Raw genomic sequence first — 18,081 nt, forward strand, 5'->3', positions numbered from 1 at the left:
AAAATTTCGTTCCATGCATTAAAACCATGACCACAAAATAAGTAAATCTGCTTGGCTTTGGCAAGAAGTGTATTATTAACAGGACTTCTTTTGGGTTCCAGTTTTAGACGAAAGGGTTGTGAAGCACTACAGAATCAGAAGAATGGACGAAGGGGAGTTTTTCCTTAGCCAGAAAAGAACGTTTCCAACGCTGAATGAGTTTGTGAGCCACTACACCAAGACAAGCGACGGCCTGTGTGTCCAGCTGGGAAAGCCATGTTTAAAGGTGAAATGCTTCCAAGCTGTGTTCCTTTTGAAGTTAACTTCTTTCCTTCAGATACTGGAGTCATGAGATCTTTCTGTTCAGGGAAAAAAAAAGGTCATTCGATCACCTGAGGCACAGATAGGCAAACTGTGGCCTACGAGCCGATACGGCCCCACACTTAATTTTTTAATTTTAATTTTATTTATTGGAACATAAGCTTAATGCTCGTTCATTTACAAATTGTCTTTGATTTTTCTCTGTACAAGCAGAGTTTCACAGTTGCATCAGAGACCTCATGGCCCACGAAGAAACGGAAATATTTACTATCTCATTCTTTTCAGAAACAATTTGCCAACCTTTGCCCCAAGGCACTCGCTAGAGACAGGGTTAGTCTGGTATCCTGCCCCTGGAGCAGTAACTGAGACGGGTGGAGGGAGAAAAAAGTGCCCACAGATAATTCTCATGTAGATCTGTATTCAAGAATATTAATGTGAAATTATTAGACTCTACCTGGTTGAGTTGTATGCATAGAGGTACCACTTAACTACCTGTTCTAATCGTTTGACCAGGTCAAAAAACATTTATAGGATTTATCCACATCTATCATTATTCAGTTGTTGCTTGTTTTACCCAGACTTATTTAAAGTTAGGTGGTGGCCTTACACTGTCGTGGGGCAAAACCTCAGCTCCTCATCAGGGTTCGGGCCTCCCGTACCCTGTGCTTTATGTCTGGATGATCAGCGAAGGGCTCCTGGTGACGTCCGACCAAAATTTTATGGACAAGTAGAAGCTGAAGAATTTTGTCCAGTATGTAGGGAATTTCACTGACTTAAATCTTGCCGAGTGAGCCTGCAGTTTTGGTATGAGTATGTGCGTGTTGGGTGGTATGGGCATGACCCCACAAGAATATGTAAGCTCATGCTAAGAATAGCTTACCTGATGCAAAGATGTGGCTTAAAAAATACTCAGTTTAGCCAATATTGTTGAATTCTGGTGGGGGGGCAAAGTGTTCACAAAGAAGCATTCACCCTCTGTGTACTCAACCTGCTGATGATTTGGCGGAGGAGCTAAGGTAATCTCTGACGGTAGATAGTGAACTAGACTATGAACTCTAGGAGGGCCGGGGTCTCGTTTTGTTTACAGAATGGCATCTTGCTGGTGTTTGAAAAACATGTACTCACTAAATGAACAAGTACACGAATGAATGGACAAGTGAATAAATGAATTTGAAACAAGATGAAAATTTTAAATGTGCAAAAATATATGCTACATATGGTAAATGCTGTAGGCCAAAGGATTTGGGAAGTCATTGTGAAGGAGGTGGAACTTCAAATGGGCCTTAAAACGGGGAGGATTTAGCTAGGCAGAAAGACAGGAAAATCATGCCAGGCCCGTGGGAGGGTGGCATTGGGTGTAGGGTGGGCCAGATGGACATCATTGCTTCCCATTTTAAAGCAATTAGAATAGAATGTACAAGGTTTTGGTTTTTAAAAATGGCATCTTTTTAAAAAGTGCCCAGACTATTATTTTCAACCAAAAAAAAATTGTCAAATCCTTTTTTCTTATAATTATTCTGATTATTCCGTGAAACAGATACAAGTGCCAGTGACTTTTGATTTGTCGTATAAAACCGCGGACCAGTGGGAGATAGACCGCAGCTCCGTGCAGCTCCTGAAGCGGTTGGGATCTGGCCAGTTTGGTGAAGTGTGGGAAGGCCTGTGGAACAACACCACTTCAGTAGCAGTAAAAACATTAAAACCAGGTATGAGGATGAGGATGTCAAGGGCTAAATGTCAGATGTTGATGTTTAGAAGCTCCCCTTGCCACGGTAAATGTCCAAGGGGTCGCAGGACAGTCAATGCCGCGCCAAGCAGATGTTGCGGTCACTTTCTCTGGGCCAGGAGACAATAAAGCATAATATGCTTTATTTATTTATTTTTTAAAGATTTTATTTATTTATTCATGAGAGACACAGAGAGAGGCAGAGACACAGGCAGAGGGAGAAGCAGGCTCCCTGCGAGGAGCCTGATGCGGGACTCGAATCGAGGACCATGGGATGATGACCTGAGCCAAAGGCCGATACTCAACCACCGAGCCACGCAGGCGTCCCCATAACATGCTCTAGATCGTAAGGGCAAGAGCATGAGCCTGCCATCAGCGAAGGCTTGAAATATCCCCAGTGCAAGATTCCCACCAAGCATCACTTCTCTAGAGTTAGAATTATCCCTCTTCCCATTTTTTCCTAGCCTTTGTTAAAAATACTGACTTTACTGAAAATACTTAAATCAATGGAACCTTGGAGATCTTCAGGGAAAAACAATTTTGTTAAGTACTAACTGTTTATGGCTGAAAGGTAAAATGGTCCACCTAAAAGCCCTCATGTTTGGAAATGTAGGAACGATTTTTTTCTTCCATCTTCCTTTTTTCCTATCGTGGAAATTAAAAAGACGCTAAAATCATATTTATTCAGCTCGTCATTAGCCCTTCTAATTTAAAAGCAGGATAAGAAAATTTAGAAAGAAATCAAGTAACTTTCCTAAGACTTACTAGTAATATGAGCTGGAACAAAGTTTTTTTTTTTTTTTTGGAACAAAGTTTTAAACTACTCTATGCCTCAGTTTTATCATTTGCAAAAAAGAGGCTAGAAACAAGGCCAACCTAACAGGATTATTATGAAGATTAAATCAGGTCATTAGTGCAAATGCTTTGAATAACGTCTGGTTCATAGTAAGGGACCAGGAAAAACTGTTCTTATTTTAATTATTCTTATTGCTGTTATTATTGTCGTAAGGTCGGTCGGTGGCAGAGCCGGCATTTGAACTCCCATCCAGCCCTGTGGCATCACCCCAGGGAAGTGACGTTTTATGAAAGTGCAACACTACCGTAGTGGCCTCACATCTACGTCTAATAACGCAGGCGGGAGTAATACCCAGAGGCTAGAATATAGTTTTCTCGGGGACCTTCACGCTTTCCCTAACCCGGAATTCCTAAGGTTTAGAAATTCTCCCAGTGGCAGGAAGCGAGCGTCCGGGTATTGCCGGGTAGCGGCTGGGGTAACACCATGGTTCCCAAACTGTGTGCCGAGGCACGTTGGGGCCGCACGGGGAATTTACGAGGATGCCTCAGTATATTTAAAAGTTTTGGGGTCAACAGCTTGAATACCACACAGTTCGGTATTAGATCATGTTACATTCCTTTTCCTGACGTCCTATCTTCGCGAAAATGGGTTTTGGGTGCTGACTGGGATCACACGCCAAGACCCACGCAAAAAACCAGCCTGGAACAGGAGATGAGGGTGGCAACGTTCTATCTGTTTCCAAGACTTGAGAGATTGTCCTGGGCCCCGTAGATGCATGTATCTCTTAGTAATTGCGGTTAAGGATGAAATAAAAATTAAAAATTATTATTATTATTTATTATTTATTATTTATTTTATTATTTTTTCTCTTGATTTATCTAGATTACTTTTAAAATGGATATTAAGTTGTTAGGACACAAGTTAAGTTAAAGTAGCTTTGGTTTAACCAAGGAATCAATAGGGCTGTTAGATGTTGGCTTAGGGGCATCATGGAGAAAGTTACTGAGACCTGAAGGGGCCCTTCACGTGTGAGAAGGTCTGGGCCCCTGTGGTGTCATAGTAGGAGCTGAGGGTCTGGCATAAGATAGACCTGAGTTCAGCCGTGGCTCTGGCCTCTGTGACATTGGACAATCTATTAATCTTTTGAATCTTGTCATCTGGAAGTGGGAATTATAGTAGTTCCTACTTCACAGGGTTCTGTGAGGACAAATTGAGTCAATGTGAGTTCTTTTCTCATTGTAAATTTATTTTTTATTGGTGTTCAATTTGCCAACATATAGCATAACCCCCAGTGCTCATCCCGTCAAGTGCCCCCCTCAGTGCCCGTCACCCATTCACCCCCACCCCCCGCCCTCCTCCCCTTACATCCCCCCTAGTTCGTTTCCCAGAGTTAGGAGTCTTTCTTGTTCTATCTCCCTTTCTGATATTTCTCACTCATTTTTTCTCCTTTCCCCTTTATTCCCTTTCACTATTTTTTTTTTATATTCCCCAAATGAGTGAGACCATATAATGTTTGTCCTTCTCCGACTGACTTATTTCACTCAGCATCATACCCTCCAGGTCCATCCACGTCAAAGACAACCTACAGAATGGGAGAAGATATTTGCAAATGACCTCTCAGATAAAGGGCTAGTTTCCAAGATCTATAAAGAACTTATTAAACTCAACAGCAAAGTAACAAACAATCCAATCATGAAATGGGCAAAAGACATGAAGAGAAATCTCACAGAGGAAGACATAGACATGGCCAACACGCACATGAGAAAATGCTCTGCATCACTGGCCATAAGGGAAATACAGATCAAAACCACAAGGAGATCCCACCTCACCCCAGTGAGAATGGGGAACATTAACAAGGCAGGAAACCACAAATGTTGGAGAGGATGTGGAGGAAGGGGAACCCTCCTGCACTGTGGGTGGGAATGTGAGCTGGGGCAGCCACTCTGGGAAACTGTGTGGAGGTAAAAATAGACCTGCCCTATGACCCAGCAACTGCACTGCTGGAGATTTACCCCAAAGATACAGAGGCAGTGAAACGCCGGGACACCTGCACCCTGATGTTCACAGCAGCAATGTCCACAGTAGCCACACTGTGGAAGGAGCCTCGGTGTCCATCGAAGGATGATGGATCAAGAAGCTGTGGTCTCTGTATACAGTGGAATATTCCTCAGCCATTGGAAACGACAAATACCCCCATTTGCTTCAATGTGAGTTCTCAACACGTTCGCCTCAGCGGGGATGCCGACGGTCCTCTGGAGGGCGGGTTCGCTGGTGCAGGAGTTCCGTCTCAGCATTCACACCTGCCTTGTAAAGTGACGGAGAAGCACTTTTGAGTGACCAGATGTCACGTGAAGCCCTCCAGGCGAGGACGACCTATTCCAGCACCTGGGATCTTCTCGATCACTGCATACATAGTATTTTGAATCCTAATCTTGTTCACAATTGAGCCTAAGTTTCATTTCCCAATCCAATCCTTCTTTTCCAAAAACGAAGCAGCTAGCTATCCATCCTAACATTGTTCTCTAGGGAAGGCTTTCTGGAGGTCAAAAGAGAACAACAACAACAACAAAACATCACATTTCTTATATTAAAAAAAAAAAAGCCACGATAGTTTTCTCTCCAACAGGAATAATTATTATTGATTTACAGTGCAATAGCAGCAAACAGCTTTGGTGATTGGTTAAATGTCTTCACTTCACTGGGGCCATTAATCAATCTTAGCAGCTATTTATTGCTTAGCAGACTACCACGCAATAAAGACGAGCCTGAAATCAACTCCCACAGTAGCTTTGACAGGCAAAAATTAATATTTAATGTTGCATTACTAGCTGGGTTGAAATTGGGTCTCTGCTGTGCGGCTGGTCAGCCGTAACCAGCATGGCCAGGGAGTGCTTGGAGCAGCCGTCACCCGCAGAGGCTTCTGGTGTCCCGGGGCCTGGCTCTTGTGCATGGTCTGATTTGGCAGTGATTCGAGTGTCCTGCATTTCACGAATCTGATGGCCACCGAAGCATTAGGGTAGAAACATTCGGTATCTACACATTGCCTGAGTGGTGATCACAATTGCTGTGACCGCTGGAAGCTTCATGAGTCAGATTATTTTGAGGGCGGGGTGGGGAGACTCCCATGATAACCGTAGTCGGCCATAGGCCAAACTAATTGAAATAAGAAGAAAGTCCTTTATTATGTTTTAGGCGCCTCCTTTATTCTCAGCCCCCTTTTGCCACTGTGATTCAAAACTTTAATCCTATTTGATTATGTGGAGCAAACCCACGATAGGGATGGAAGTGAGGAAGCACGGAAAATCATGATGGAAATGAGACTAGGTCATTTTTTTTCTCTACTCTCCCTCTTTGAGTCCTTGCCCCTCCCCTCCGCAGTCTGAGAAAATACTTATAATTGATCCTTTTGGTTTTTCCTAGAGTTTGCATATTAATAATAATACAAATAACGGCCAATAGTCATTGAATATATACATGCCCAGTATTGCTGTTTCCTGGTGACGATATTGCAATATCGGTAGAGTTACTGGCCACGTTTTGCAGACGAAGAAATGGAAGTTCAGAGACCCTTGGTGACTTGCCGAAGGTCACACAGCGAGCTAGGATTTGATCAGAATCTGGAATTTGACGAAGGCTGTGTTCTGGAGGTCGACGCTCTCAAGGGAATACCAAAGGATAGACTGCCCAGACGCTTCATGTGCGATGATCTGCAAGTCACATGTGACTCTTCCTGACTTCATATTAATGAACAAGTTGGAGCGTTATCTCAGAATGTCAAAGCTTTTCCATGCCTGGGTTCAAATGTCAATCATGAAGGTATTTCATGAGAAACAGGTGAATGGAACAGTCTCTTTGAGCATCAGGGGAAATGCTATTTGCACTTTCCACAGCAAAAGCTGAGATGCGAAATGACAGCGTTCCTTCAATTACAGGAATGTCTCGGAAACATCATATCCTAAAAAATAATGAAAGATTTTAAAAAATTACTGATGAAATGTAAACTCCAGCTATCCTTCCTCCTCTCAGATTTTATTTGTTGTTAACTACTTGACGCTTTGCATGGTAAGAGCTGAGCCATTAAAATAGAATTTAATTGTAAGTGAGCCTTCAAAATAGGTCCCAGGACTGTCTCCCTTATCATTTTGTTAAGCTACTAAGAGTCTGATCACAGATGCATTAATATAGGAGAAAAAGTTGAAGATCCATTTCAAGTTAGACATATAAGGCTGGGGGGAAAAACACTGAGTTTTGGGTAGCCCTCGAATGTTTTCTACGTGGTCCATACCATCTATCCCTGTAGAAGTAAGGACATAAATATGGCAGACAGTCACGGCTTGAGGATGGTTATCCAGCTGTCCCCACAGTGGGGACCAAGGACAGGGCAGCGATCAGTTCCCTGGATCCTGGGCCGGAAAGCTCTGGCCGCAGTAATTAAACATTCAGTGTCCTCCAGCCTTCATGGCAAGAGAATGTCTTCTCGTTGTGTTCTCAATTTGCTGGCCTTGTTTTATCAATTAGACTGTCAGTTCACTTCTTTTCCCCTCATTTTTCATATGGACCTGAAACAACCCCTCTTCACCTGCGGGTCATAACACATAAATTACACACCCTTGATGCACCCAACATCGGTTATTAGGTTGCCCGGGCCGGACCGAGTCTCTTCTTTGATAAATCTGAAGATTTGTGACACCAATGCTCTTCCTTTACTGAGAAGCAGGAAGCAATCTTGGTGATTCCCACCAGACTGCTGTGAGGATAGGAATGCCTCGATAACATAAAGTGATTTCCTCCTTTTCTTGTTTCAGGTTCAATGGATCCAAATGACTTCCTGAGGGAGGCACAGATAATGAAGAACCTAAGACATCCAAAGCTTATCCAGCTTTATGCTGTTTGCACTTTAGAAGATCCAATTTATATTATTACGGAGTTGATGAGACATGGAAGTCTGCAAGAATATCTCCAAAGTAAGCTAAAGACTTAATAAAAGGAAAAAAAAAAAGAGGAATTTAGTTTAGCTAGTCCTATAAATGTCAATTTAGCAAGCCTTCTATAACCCGAAGGATATTTGCTGTGTGTGTATCTATGAGAATGAATGGCTTAGCATTGAGTGGCTCAACGACATTTTAATAGGATACACACCGTGTACCAAAAAGAGGGAAAATATTCATGTAGTGAAGAACAAATTGTTCACAGTAGGCATATTGGATGGAGCACGAACCTGAAGAATGGATGTTTTTTACATGATGCTTTGTTTCCTACAATAACTAATGGAACATCAGTCATGAACCTGTTTATTCTATGGCCCAGAATTAGGGGACGTGGAATACTTTTGGGGAAAAGAGAGGTACCCTCATTCTTTTCCCGTCGCTGGTGTTTGGCAACCTCGTACTGGTTGGGGTTTAAAATACTTCCACTGCTAGGCAACATTAGAATTTTCAGACCGAAGAGCAGAAATATCCTATTGCTTTATTTCTGCATCTGCTTCCTGTAGTCAGAGAAGACTTAAGGGCACTGTGAAATTTTGATGTTTATTACAAATGAATAATTTAATACGCAAAAATATAATGAGTATTAAAATGAGATGTTCAAAGTAGTGGAGATCAAGTACTGAGAGAATAATTCATGCTTAAAAAAGAGACTTTTTCCTATGCTTTCCCGAAATGTCAGAGTGGGATTGATAGAACGTGTATAGGTAAAGGGAGGTGAGAATAATAGAACAAAGATATTAGAAGGATAAGAGTATTCTCTGATTTCAGGGTGACTTATGAAGCTGGTGGTATTAAATTGCAAAACTGGAGAAGAACAAAGAACATGGGCCTGTTAAGTGCTGTTTAAAAAATATGCCTAGCTCCTTTGCATAAAGGTCTCGAATTTAACAGTGTCAGAATGTGTCAGCGACCAGAGAAAGACTAACCTCAGCCATCGGACCCCTTTTGCCAGTTCCCAGGGACATCTTGAGTACGGTGGTCATCTTGAGTCATCTTTGACAAACATGCTTGGTCAAGGTCACTTGTGCCACTCACGGTGGTAAATCTAAACGTCAGTTCTCGGTCCTCAGACCTATTTGCAGCATTTATTTCAATGGACTTGAAGTAAATGGAAACCCTTCCTTCATTTGGCCTCCAGGCCACTTCACTCAATGGCTTTTCCTCCCGTCCTCTTTGTTGGTTCTTCTCCTATCTGTGTAATTTCTCTCATCTCTCGGACCTCCCAATACCTTGGAATTTTGCAACATCACTCCTTCCCTTCCGAACCTCGGTCTCAGGGCCAAACAACATTTATGTATCAAAGATTTCTCAAATTACATCCCTCCATTACTTCAGAATCATAAGTCCAGCTCCCTTCTTGACCACTCTACTTGAATGCTTCTCCAGACAGCACAGGTGTGATGCAGCAACACCCCCTTCCCCCAAATCCCAGAGGCACTTATTCCTCGCTCATGGTGCATGTGCAAAATGGATGGGTTGGTGGTTCAGGTGTTTTGATCACCTCGGTGGAGGAATGGGATGGGACCAATCTCGTTCTGGCTCTTAGAGCTCCAAACCAGGAGATGAGAGATGACTTCTGTGCCCTTTTTCATTTGGTCAAATCAAGTCAGGGGGAATAGGGAAGTAGAATCCTCTAACATAGTTGAAGAGGAGAAAAAAAAAAAAAAAGGTTTGTGAAGAGCCAGAATTTCTACTACATGTGTCCGTTGAAAATCTCAAAACCACGTGCCCCGAACTGATCTTCTATTATCCCCAGTAACCTGCTACCCCTGTGGTCTTTCCTTCTTTGACGATGTCAACACTCAGCCTAATGTCTTGGATCGTCTCTACTTCTCGCAGCTTCCATCTAACCAATCAGCAAATCCAACTGACTTCTTACAAAATATGCCGAGGACGTTGCCACCTCTCAGCACGCCCACGCTGGTCCAAGCCGTCATGAGCTCTCTCCTGCAGGTGCCGCAGCCTCCTAAGTGGTCTCCCTCCCTTGGTGCTTGCTCCTCCCAGTCTCTCCTCAACACGGGAGTTGGAGAGATCCTGCTAAAATGTAAATCAGACCGTGGCCCACCTCAGCCCAAAGCCTGAGTGACGCTGGTTCTCTCCGTACAAGGTCTCAGGTGCTGCATGGCCGGCTCTCCATTGCTCTCCGACCACATCTCCCCCAGCGTCTCCCGTGTTCACTGTGTGTCCCTCCCTTTCCCGCTCTTCCTGTCTTCCACGTGTGCTTTGCTTCACGCCCTTGGCACTTGCTCCTCCCTCCCTCTGAACCTTCCTTCCCTTAATAGCCATGAGCTCACTTCCTCACTTCCCTGAAAAGTCTTTCCTCAGAGCTTCCTATTATGGTGAGTCCTTCACTGGTCACCCTCTGAATTCTAAAATTTAACCTCCTCCTTCTACCTCTTTGTAGCCTTCTTTCTTGCTTTTGTGTTTTCTTAGCTGTTGATCATCTTATAATGTGGGACTTTGTTATGTGGCCTTATTGTAAGTATCTTCTAAAATACAACTCTTTGAAGACAGAGATTTTTCTTTGCTTTCATGATTGTGCAGTGTCAGGCACATAGGAGGTGTGCACTAATTAATTAGGTGTTGACTGAATGAATGAAAAAACTAAAAGGGAAATTGAGTGAGGCTATTCTGAACCTAAAATGATCAGGATTCAGGGTTTGAGCCTGTTCTGAGACTCTTGGGTCAGCTTGATAGGATCCACTTAGGAATTATGGACTCCTTTGGCATTGACGATTTTTGAGGTCTGTTGATGTATTATTCATGGGTGAGCACATATCTTGTCCTATTCTGGGTTGGGCCTTTCAGGGTCAAGTTTACCAAGGCCTTCATTTGCCAAGAAACTTAGTAGCCACGAGGAATAATGAAGAGATGCTCATTACGGACGATCCCTTCCCAATCAAGAGGGCTTACATTCAATTGAGTGATCTAAAGGTGAATCTGCCACTCTTAAGCAGCCCATCGCGTTAACTGTTGTACGGTGAAAGACTCTTGAGTAGCGGAACATAATTGAAAATATTTTCTTGTTGCAGATGTAAGTTGTCACAGGCCGGTGAACCTTTATATCAGTTTTGACGACTGGCTGTTGTATCAGAAGCGTGTTCTGAGGTTTACTTAGCCAGTTCCTAGGCCACTGCATTCTTTCAGGGTAGAAAATGTGTTATTACTCAATTTTCTTCTCTATTGTGCCTGTCAGTGAAAACTTTTTATATCCACTGTAATAGGATTAGATGTCGTATTTGATAGTTGAGATGACATAGGTATTTTTCTATAGAACCATCTTTGTAGTCCCTAAGCTTGGCTAAATATATATATATATATTTTTTTTGTAATAAATTTCTCCAAAATGGAAGAGGCTTGTCAAAAACTTTAGTATTGAGGGTAATGGATGTCAGGTATTTCTTACTGAAATTTAAAGAGAATAAATATCTGCCTTTTTTTGTGCATTCATACATATTTTTAAAAACGAAAGTCAGCATGTTGTTCATCATTGTCCATGAGCTTGGACATGATTGGTCATAAGTTCACACCTAAGTGGACTGAAGTAGGCCGGGAGTGTTTTCATCGAGATGCTCTTTAGCCAACTCAAACCGTAGCCCCAACACTCAGGTGCTCAGCAATCATGTGGGAGGCAAGTTTTAGGGAGGAGTATAGAAATGTTTTTAAGAGCATGAGATTTCAATCTCAAACATGTCTGAACTTGAATCTCCGCTCCACACCTTCCTCCCCATTCTTCTGAGAGGCAGAAACTCCTATGATAGGGGCAAAAAATAACAATACTTACTTCATATAGTTCTGAGTATAACATGAGGCGATGTAGTGAAAATCAACCATGTGGGATAGTGGTAGGAGAAGTGCTTGTATATTCAATTTTTTTCTTTAAAAAAAAAAAACCCACCGTATAGTATTTACCATGTGTCAGGCATTTTTCTTTCCTTTTAAAGATTTGGTTGTTTGTTTATTTATTATTGATTTGAGAGAGAGAGAGTGTGCATGAGTGGCAGGGGTGGGGGGAGAGGAACAGGAGAGAGGGAGGGAGTGAGGAGGGGGAGAAGCGGACTCCGCGCTGAGTGCAGAGCCAGAGGTGGGCCTCGATCCCACGACCCTGAGATCATCACTGACTAAGGTCGATTGCCTGCTTAACCCCCCAGGTGCCCCTGCCAGGCCTTTGTACGAGTGTCGTACAAGTATTAACCAAGTTCATTCTTCTGGCAACCTGGTGAAGTGAGAATACTTATGGTCACCATCATTTTCATCTCATGGTGGAAGAAGCTGAGGGATCATCTTTTACTGAAAAAAAAAATGGCATCCATAAAAAGCACACATTATGTGGTATAATTGAGCATTAATTAAAAGTGAGCGAGTCGACAGCAGCACAGCCGCTGAACGAATCAAGAATGAGAACCCCCGAGTGCCACCTCCTTGGCAGCTCCTCACCGTCCCGAGGGGCCTGGTTATTTCTTTCCCTTAACTTGCACGTTCCTCTCCCAGCGCCCCGTCGTCTTCCCTTCTTGACTGGGGTTTGGGAGTTGGCTTCTCCTCTTGCTGCCTCCGTGTCCTCAGCTCCTGTTCTGCCCTCGGCCTTTATCCCCCATCTCCAGTGACATTGCTCTCCCTGCCTCTAAGGTCACCAACGCCTCCCCAGTAGCATTTGGTAGGTGCCTTTCCGACCGTGTCTTGCTGGACTGTGGAATTTGGCAGTGGTGGTGACTTTCTCAAGACCTTTGTTGGGATGCTCCCTTCTGGTTTTCCTTCTACTCTTCCGGCTGAGGCTTCTCCGTTTTCTTGGAGGTTCATCTTCCTCTGTCCTCCCTAAATGTCCGTGTTCCTCATGATTCTATCACTTCCTAAGAGTCTCACCTGCTCTAATGGTTGAGTCCTACCCATAAGCTATGGTTGTTAGCTGCCTGCCCTCTCTTGGGCTCCAGACCCATGTGCCTGTCTTCCTTTAGGCGTTTCCATCTGGGCGATCCGCATGCATCTCTACTTTAGCAATTCCTAAGCTGTTCAATTCTGTTTAGGCAGCAGCAGAGGTAATAAAAACAGGTAGGAGCTACTGAGTTCTTTGTAGGCGCCAGGCTCTGCTTCAAGTGCTTTCCACGTACTGACTCATTTCACTTCTCATTCTAACAACTAATACCAGACGGTAATTACAGCCGCCACTCTACAGGTGAACACACTGCGGCACAAGGGCGTCAAGCGCCTTGCCCGAGGTCAGGAAGAGGCAAAGCTCAGATCCAGACCCTGGCGCTCCAGCTTCAAGCCAGTTTTCTAACCCCCGAGCGATTGTTGCCTCTCACGTTAGAAATTGTGTCTGAGACTCTTGACCGTGAAATTCAACGCGCTTTTGGTAATATTTGCCTTATTGAGTCAGGGGTGATGATGGTTTGGATTTACATGAGACCTTTTTAATTCTCCAAAGATCTGAAAACATCTACTAACAGGATAGCAGCTAAACAGTACCCAGGGACGCCTGACACCGCACAAAGCAGCGCAGAGGCACTTTGACCTCTCTACTAATGATCACACAGACTCTGCTGCTTGACTTTCCCACACTTAATTATATAGGATGCGTAGTGGTAGAAACTATGTCTATTAAAGGCATGATCATGCCTGGAGAGATGAGCAAACTATTTCTAAAAATAACAGGCTTAAAAGGGGAAATAAAAAAAAAGTGTATCAAGCTTAATGGAGCACAGATATATGCGTTTTATAACTACCAATAGACCATTTTTGTTAGTGGGCTAGTTTTTAAGAACAATATGATAGGAAAAAAAAATGATGGAAGAATGAGAACTTTTCATCGGCTCAGCCATGCAAATTAGCATTATTTTATAGCTTCAAAGACCAATTATTTTATAGTTTGTTTTGGTCTTTGAAGATGATGTTTGAGATGTTTGAAGGAGCTCTAGAGGCAACCACGCAAACTCTTGCGTGAAGCGAGGACTCAGCCATGTGTGCTATGGAAAACGGCCACAGTTGGACTCTTTCAGATGTTGAGAGCTGGGTTTGAATCATGGGATACCATTGTTTCTTTCTGTGTGTACAGGGAGAGAGGGCCACAGCCTCGGGGTGTATTTGGACTCTGAAAATTGTTGCCTCATTAACCTTCCCAGGAAATGGATGGTCTGTATTCATTCTATTTCTTCACTCAACAGATCAGTGCTACGGCGCTTCATCCCCCTGGTAGCTCGTTCATCGCACTTCTCAGAACGGACTTCAATAATTCACATGTTCCCCAAGATAAATGTCTTACTTTCTCTTATTGATCAGATGACGCCGGAGCAAAGATCCACCTGAACCAGCAGGTAGACATGGCCACACAGGTTGCCTGCGGGATGGCTTATCTGGAGTCCCAGAACTACATTCACAGGGACCTGGCTGCCAGGAATGTCCTGGTTGGGGAGCACAATATCTACAAAGTGGCAGATTTTGGACTGGCAAGAGTTTTTAAGGTGAATTTCGTTTTGTTTCAATTAGGTGTTGGCCCGGGTCAAAAGCCTAACGTGCCAGCAGCAGACTCATGGTTTTACTGTTATTCTTCAACACAGTGTTTCCCCCAGTTCTGTGGTCCCACTTCAGTAGCCCAAGGCCTTATAGATAAGCCATCTCCTGTTTCTATTTCTGTTATTGTTGTTGTTTTCTTTTTTAAAATTTTATTTAAGTTCAATTAATGAGCACGTGATCTGTTATCGGTTTCAGAGGTAGAGGTCAGGGACTCCTCAGTCTTCTATAACGCCCAGTGCTCATCGCATCAGGTGCCCTCCTTCTTGCCATCACCCAGGTACCCCGCCCCCTGCTGTTTCCATGTCTTCACCAAGGAGAGAGAAACAGAGAGAACGATGCCTAACCCGATGGGAAAGTATGTGATTAAGTTTGAGGTTGAGTGAACGATCTGCTTTTCAGTACCGGTAGGCTCTGTTGATGGGCCTCGATGTTCCTGACAAAAAGCAGCGCATTTTGCGAAGTTACCCCTAGATCCGCCTCTGCCCACTTAATGCTAAACGAATATCCGTGCTGCCAGAAGTCTTCAGCAGTCGCTGACTTTTGAATCCTGCCCCTCTCCCCATGTCATGACGTCAGGCCGAAAGACAGAGAGATACAAGAGATACGCTAGTAGGGGTTTTGGTCTGAACGTAGTTTTTCATTTCGACACTGTGCCCTACGAACATGGGTGTGGAACGTGAACCACAGCATATAAGTGATTCTCTTTTGATCTTCATGAAGTCATCATCTCTTTTTAAAATAAGTTAATTAGAACCCCAGTGACTTGATATATTAATTTAAATCATTTGGATCTTACTTTTCAGTATTAGGAAGTGGTAACACGGTCATTATTAAAGGCAGTGGCTCTTCAATACCAGAAGTAAGTCTGAAATCAGACAGACTTTGCTTTCATTTTTTTTTTTTTTATTCACTAAGGACCAAATGCTAAAGACCATCACACATGAGTTCTCCCCTAGGTAGTAGGGTGCACCTGTCAGTGGTATTTTTAGCACATAGTAGGCCCTTAAATAATATTTTATTGACTTCTCATAGATTTCTCAGACTTAGAAGCCAGGTTTGGACTTTGCTACTGTAATTATCCATTGAACTGAGCTCATTTTGAACCTCTTTTCCTCTAAATTTTAATGTGAAGCAGGTTACAGATGAATGAGGGCAGGAAAAAAATATATATATCAATTGAACTTGGCTTGATTCCTTAATGCATTAACAGGTAGATAATGAAGACATCTATGAATCCAAACACGATATAAAGCTGCCAGTGAAGTGGACTGCGCCTGAAGCCATTCGTACTAATAAATTCAGCATTAAGTCCGATGTGTGGTCATTCGGAATCCTTCTTTATGAAATCATTACTTATGGCAAAGTGCCTTACAGTGGTGAGTAATTAATTCTGAAGTGGGCCTTTCTGCTGCAGGTCCCTTACTTAGGTGTGACTTTAACTGCTTTGCCCAGACTTGGAGGGCAGAGTTATGGGGCTGACCACACACCACATGCCTGTGGGAGCCTAAGAGATAAAATTTGATGACGATGATTTGCATTAATGAGGGGGTTTATTGCCTCTTACTCCTTTGCTCTGGAATTGCGGCCTTATAGACACCTCTGGCTGCAAGATTTGGTTTAATCTCTGCAGCCTGGGAAGGGGATGGTCGACCTCCTAGCTTCACCAAGGAAATCCGTTTGCTTTGTAATCTTGAATATAGTCATCTATGAGTTGACGGCCCTGACCTTTAACTTGTTTTTTGTTGGTCCTATTCTATGATTATTTAGGCCTGACAGGTGCTCAGGTAATCCAGATGTTGGGTCAAAACTATAGACTCCCTCAACCTCCTAACTGTCCGTCCCAGTTCTACAACATCATGTGGGAGTGCTGGGATGCAGAGCCGAAGAACCGGCCCACGTTTGAGGCCCTGCTTTGGAAATTTGAAGACTATTTTGAAACAGACGTTTCATTTTCGGATTACAAATAACTTCGGAAAATGAACACCGAAGAAGAACATTTAATAATGAAGTAACAAAGGAGTGCAATAATCAGTCCCGAAGTGCAACCTGATTAATCAACTGCCAGGAGAGCTAACCTCGACACGCGCAAGGGATGGGGTCAACCGGGCCACGTACTATGAGAAAGATTCTATGTGCGTTTTATTGACTGGGCAACACCGCAGGACAGTCTCCGATGGCGTCAAAATCAAACACATCAGCACAGCTCTTTTCCTTTTAAAAAATACTTACATTTCTATTTATTGTTTGAAATACCGATCAAGAGGATCAACAGATGATAGTCAATTTTTACTCAGTGACTGTTGTAGCATTTTCCTGTTTACTGATTAAAGTGGTTATTCATTATTCCTCGGGTTGCTGCATCCCATCAGCCTGTTATTATGAAGGAATCTGATTGCTCTGCTGCACAGCAGGACCTGTGCTTTGAGATTTTTTTTTCCCCCTTTTAAAATATCCTGTGACTACAATGATGGTAAAGCCATGTTAAATGACTTGATTGTACTTGGAGTAATTGCACATATTTTTTTCCCTATGCATAAAAAAATGAAACAGCTGTTGCGAAAAAGAATGAAAATTTCTCTCATTTTGTAGAAGGAAATGATGGGAGTTCTCTATACCTCAGTATGTGTGATCTGAGAATCATCCACATTAGTTTTAATCTCCTAATGTTAAGAATCGAATTGCAAGGCGGATGAGTTATTATCTATGGAAATATGTGAGAAACATTGAATAGCCCGCAAAACCTGAGAAATAAGGATAAGATAGTTTGGGAAAAATGAAAGGCGAGCACTAGGACTGCTGTGGCTCAGGTTTCTGAGTAATCCTAAAACGATGGACCTTTGGCGAGTGGGACGGAGCTTTAAATGGATTACAGTCCAGGTCAAGCCCAGTTTTAGATCCAGAGGCTGGGAATAGAGTCCGACCCTGGTTATGGAGCCGTGTTTTCTGTCTGGTAGGACAAGAGGGTTTTGCTCCTCTCAAGTGGGCACGGACCTTTGTAAGGATGTTACTGTGTCGAGCTTTGTGCCCCATTAGACGCCGAGGACGGGTCCTGATCAAGTGCTATTCAGAGGTCTGCGCTGTGGAGCCACATGCACTGAACAGGCCCCCAGGAAACCGGCTTTGGAGTCTGTTCCGTCACCTTTGGAGCAGAAGGGCCCACGGGAACAGTGGTGGGGCCACGCTCCGGGCGGGTGACGCCCAGGCCCCCCTGTGCTCCCCGCGGCCTGGGGGACACGGGGCTCCGGGCAGCGGGCCGGTGGCCCTCGAGCGACACGGACGGTGCCACTGCCCTGCACCTGTCTCCCCCCAAGGCCGTCCCCACTGTCACTGTGGGAAGCCTCTCCTGTCCTCCTTGCAGGGGCACCACCGGTCTCGGGGCGCCTGGGCGGTGCAGTGGGGCAGGTCTCCCCGACTCCTGCGTTCAGCCCCGTGGTGCTCTCGGGGTCGGGAGATCGAGCCCCGCACCGGGCTCTGGCCCGGGGAGTCCCCTTCTGCTCCTCTCCCCCGGGCTTTCTTTCTCTCGAATAAATACATAAATAAATCTTTAGAGAAGGTCGTTGTTTTCCTCTTCAGGCAAAGGGGGTACGTTCCGGCGGGCAGTCGACTCAGCGGGACGTCGTGTGCCCATGGCCTGCGGTCGGCTGGGCGCTGAGGCCGGCGTGGGGCCTGCCTTCCTGCGGGGGCTGGACAGGTGCCACTCGGAGCACCGCCGTGGGCGTGTCACTCACACCTCTCTGGCTCCAGATGGGCCCTATGGGCCCCTA

General features: G+C 44.1%; 1 protein-coding gene across 1 annotated transcript in view; it reads left to right on the top strand.

Moving 5' to 3' along the window:
• The window catches only part of FRK (fyn related Src family tyrosine kinase), a 96,426-nt gene extending 78,557 nt beyond the window's left edge, over positions 1 to 17,869 (top strand). The window contains exons 3-8 of the mRNA XM_072831669.1: positions 102 to 265; positions 1,838 to 2,006; positions 7,628 to 7,786; positions 14,084 to 14,265; positions 15,528 to 15,693; positions 16,085 to 17,869. Coding sequence (XP_072687770.1) covers positions 102 to 265; positions 1,838 to 2,006; positions 7,628 to 7,786; positions 14,084 to 14,265; positions 15,528 to 15,693; positions 16,085 to 16,284 — 1,040 coding nt within the window. The 3' untranslated portion in view covers positions 16,285 to 17,869. The remainder of the gene's footprint in view (positions 1 to 101; positions 266 to 1,837; positions 2,007 to 7,627; positions 7,787 to 14,083; positions 14,266 to 15,527; positions 15,694 to 16,084) is intronic.
• Positions 17,870 to 18,081: the final 212 nt, after the last annotated feature.

Source organism: Canis lupus, chromosome 7 (assembly GCF_048164855.1).
Source record: "Canis lupus baileyi chromosome 7, mCanLup2.hap1, whole genome shotgun sequence".
Lineage (NCBI taxonomy): Eukaryota > Metazoa > Chordata > Mammalia > Carnivora > Canidae > Canis > Canis lupus.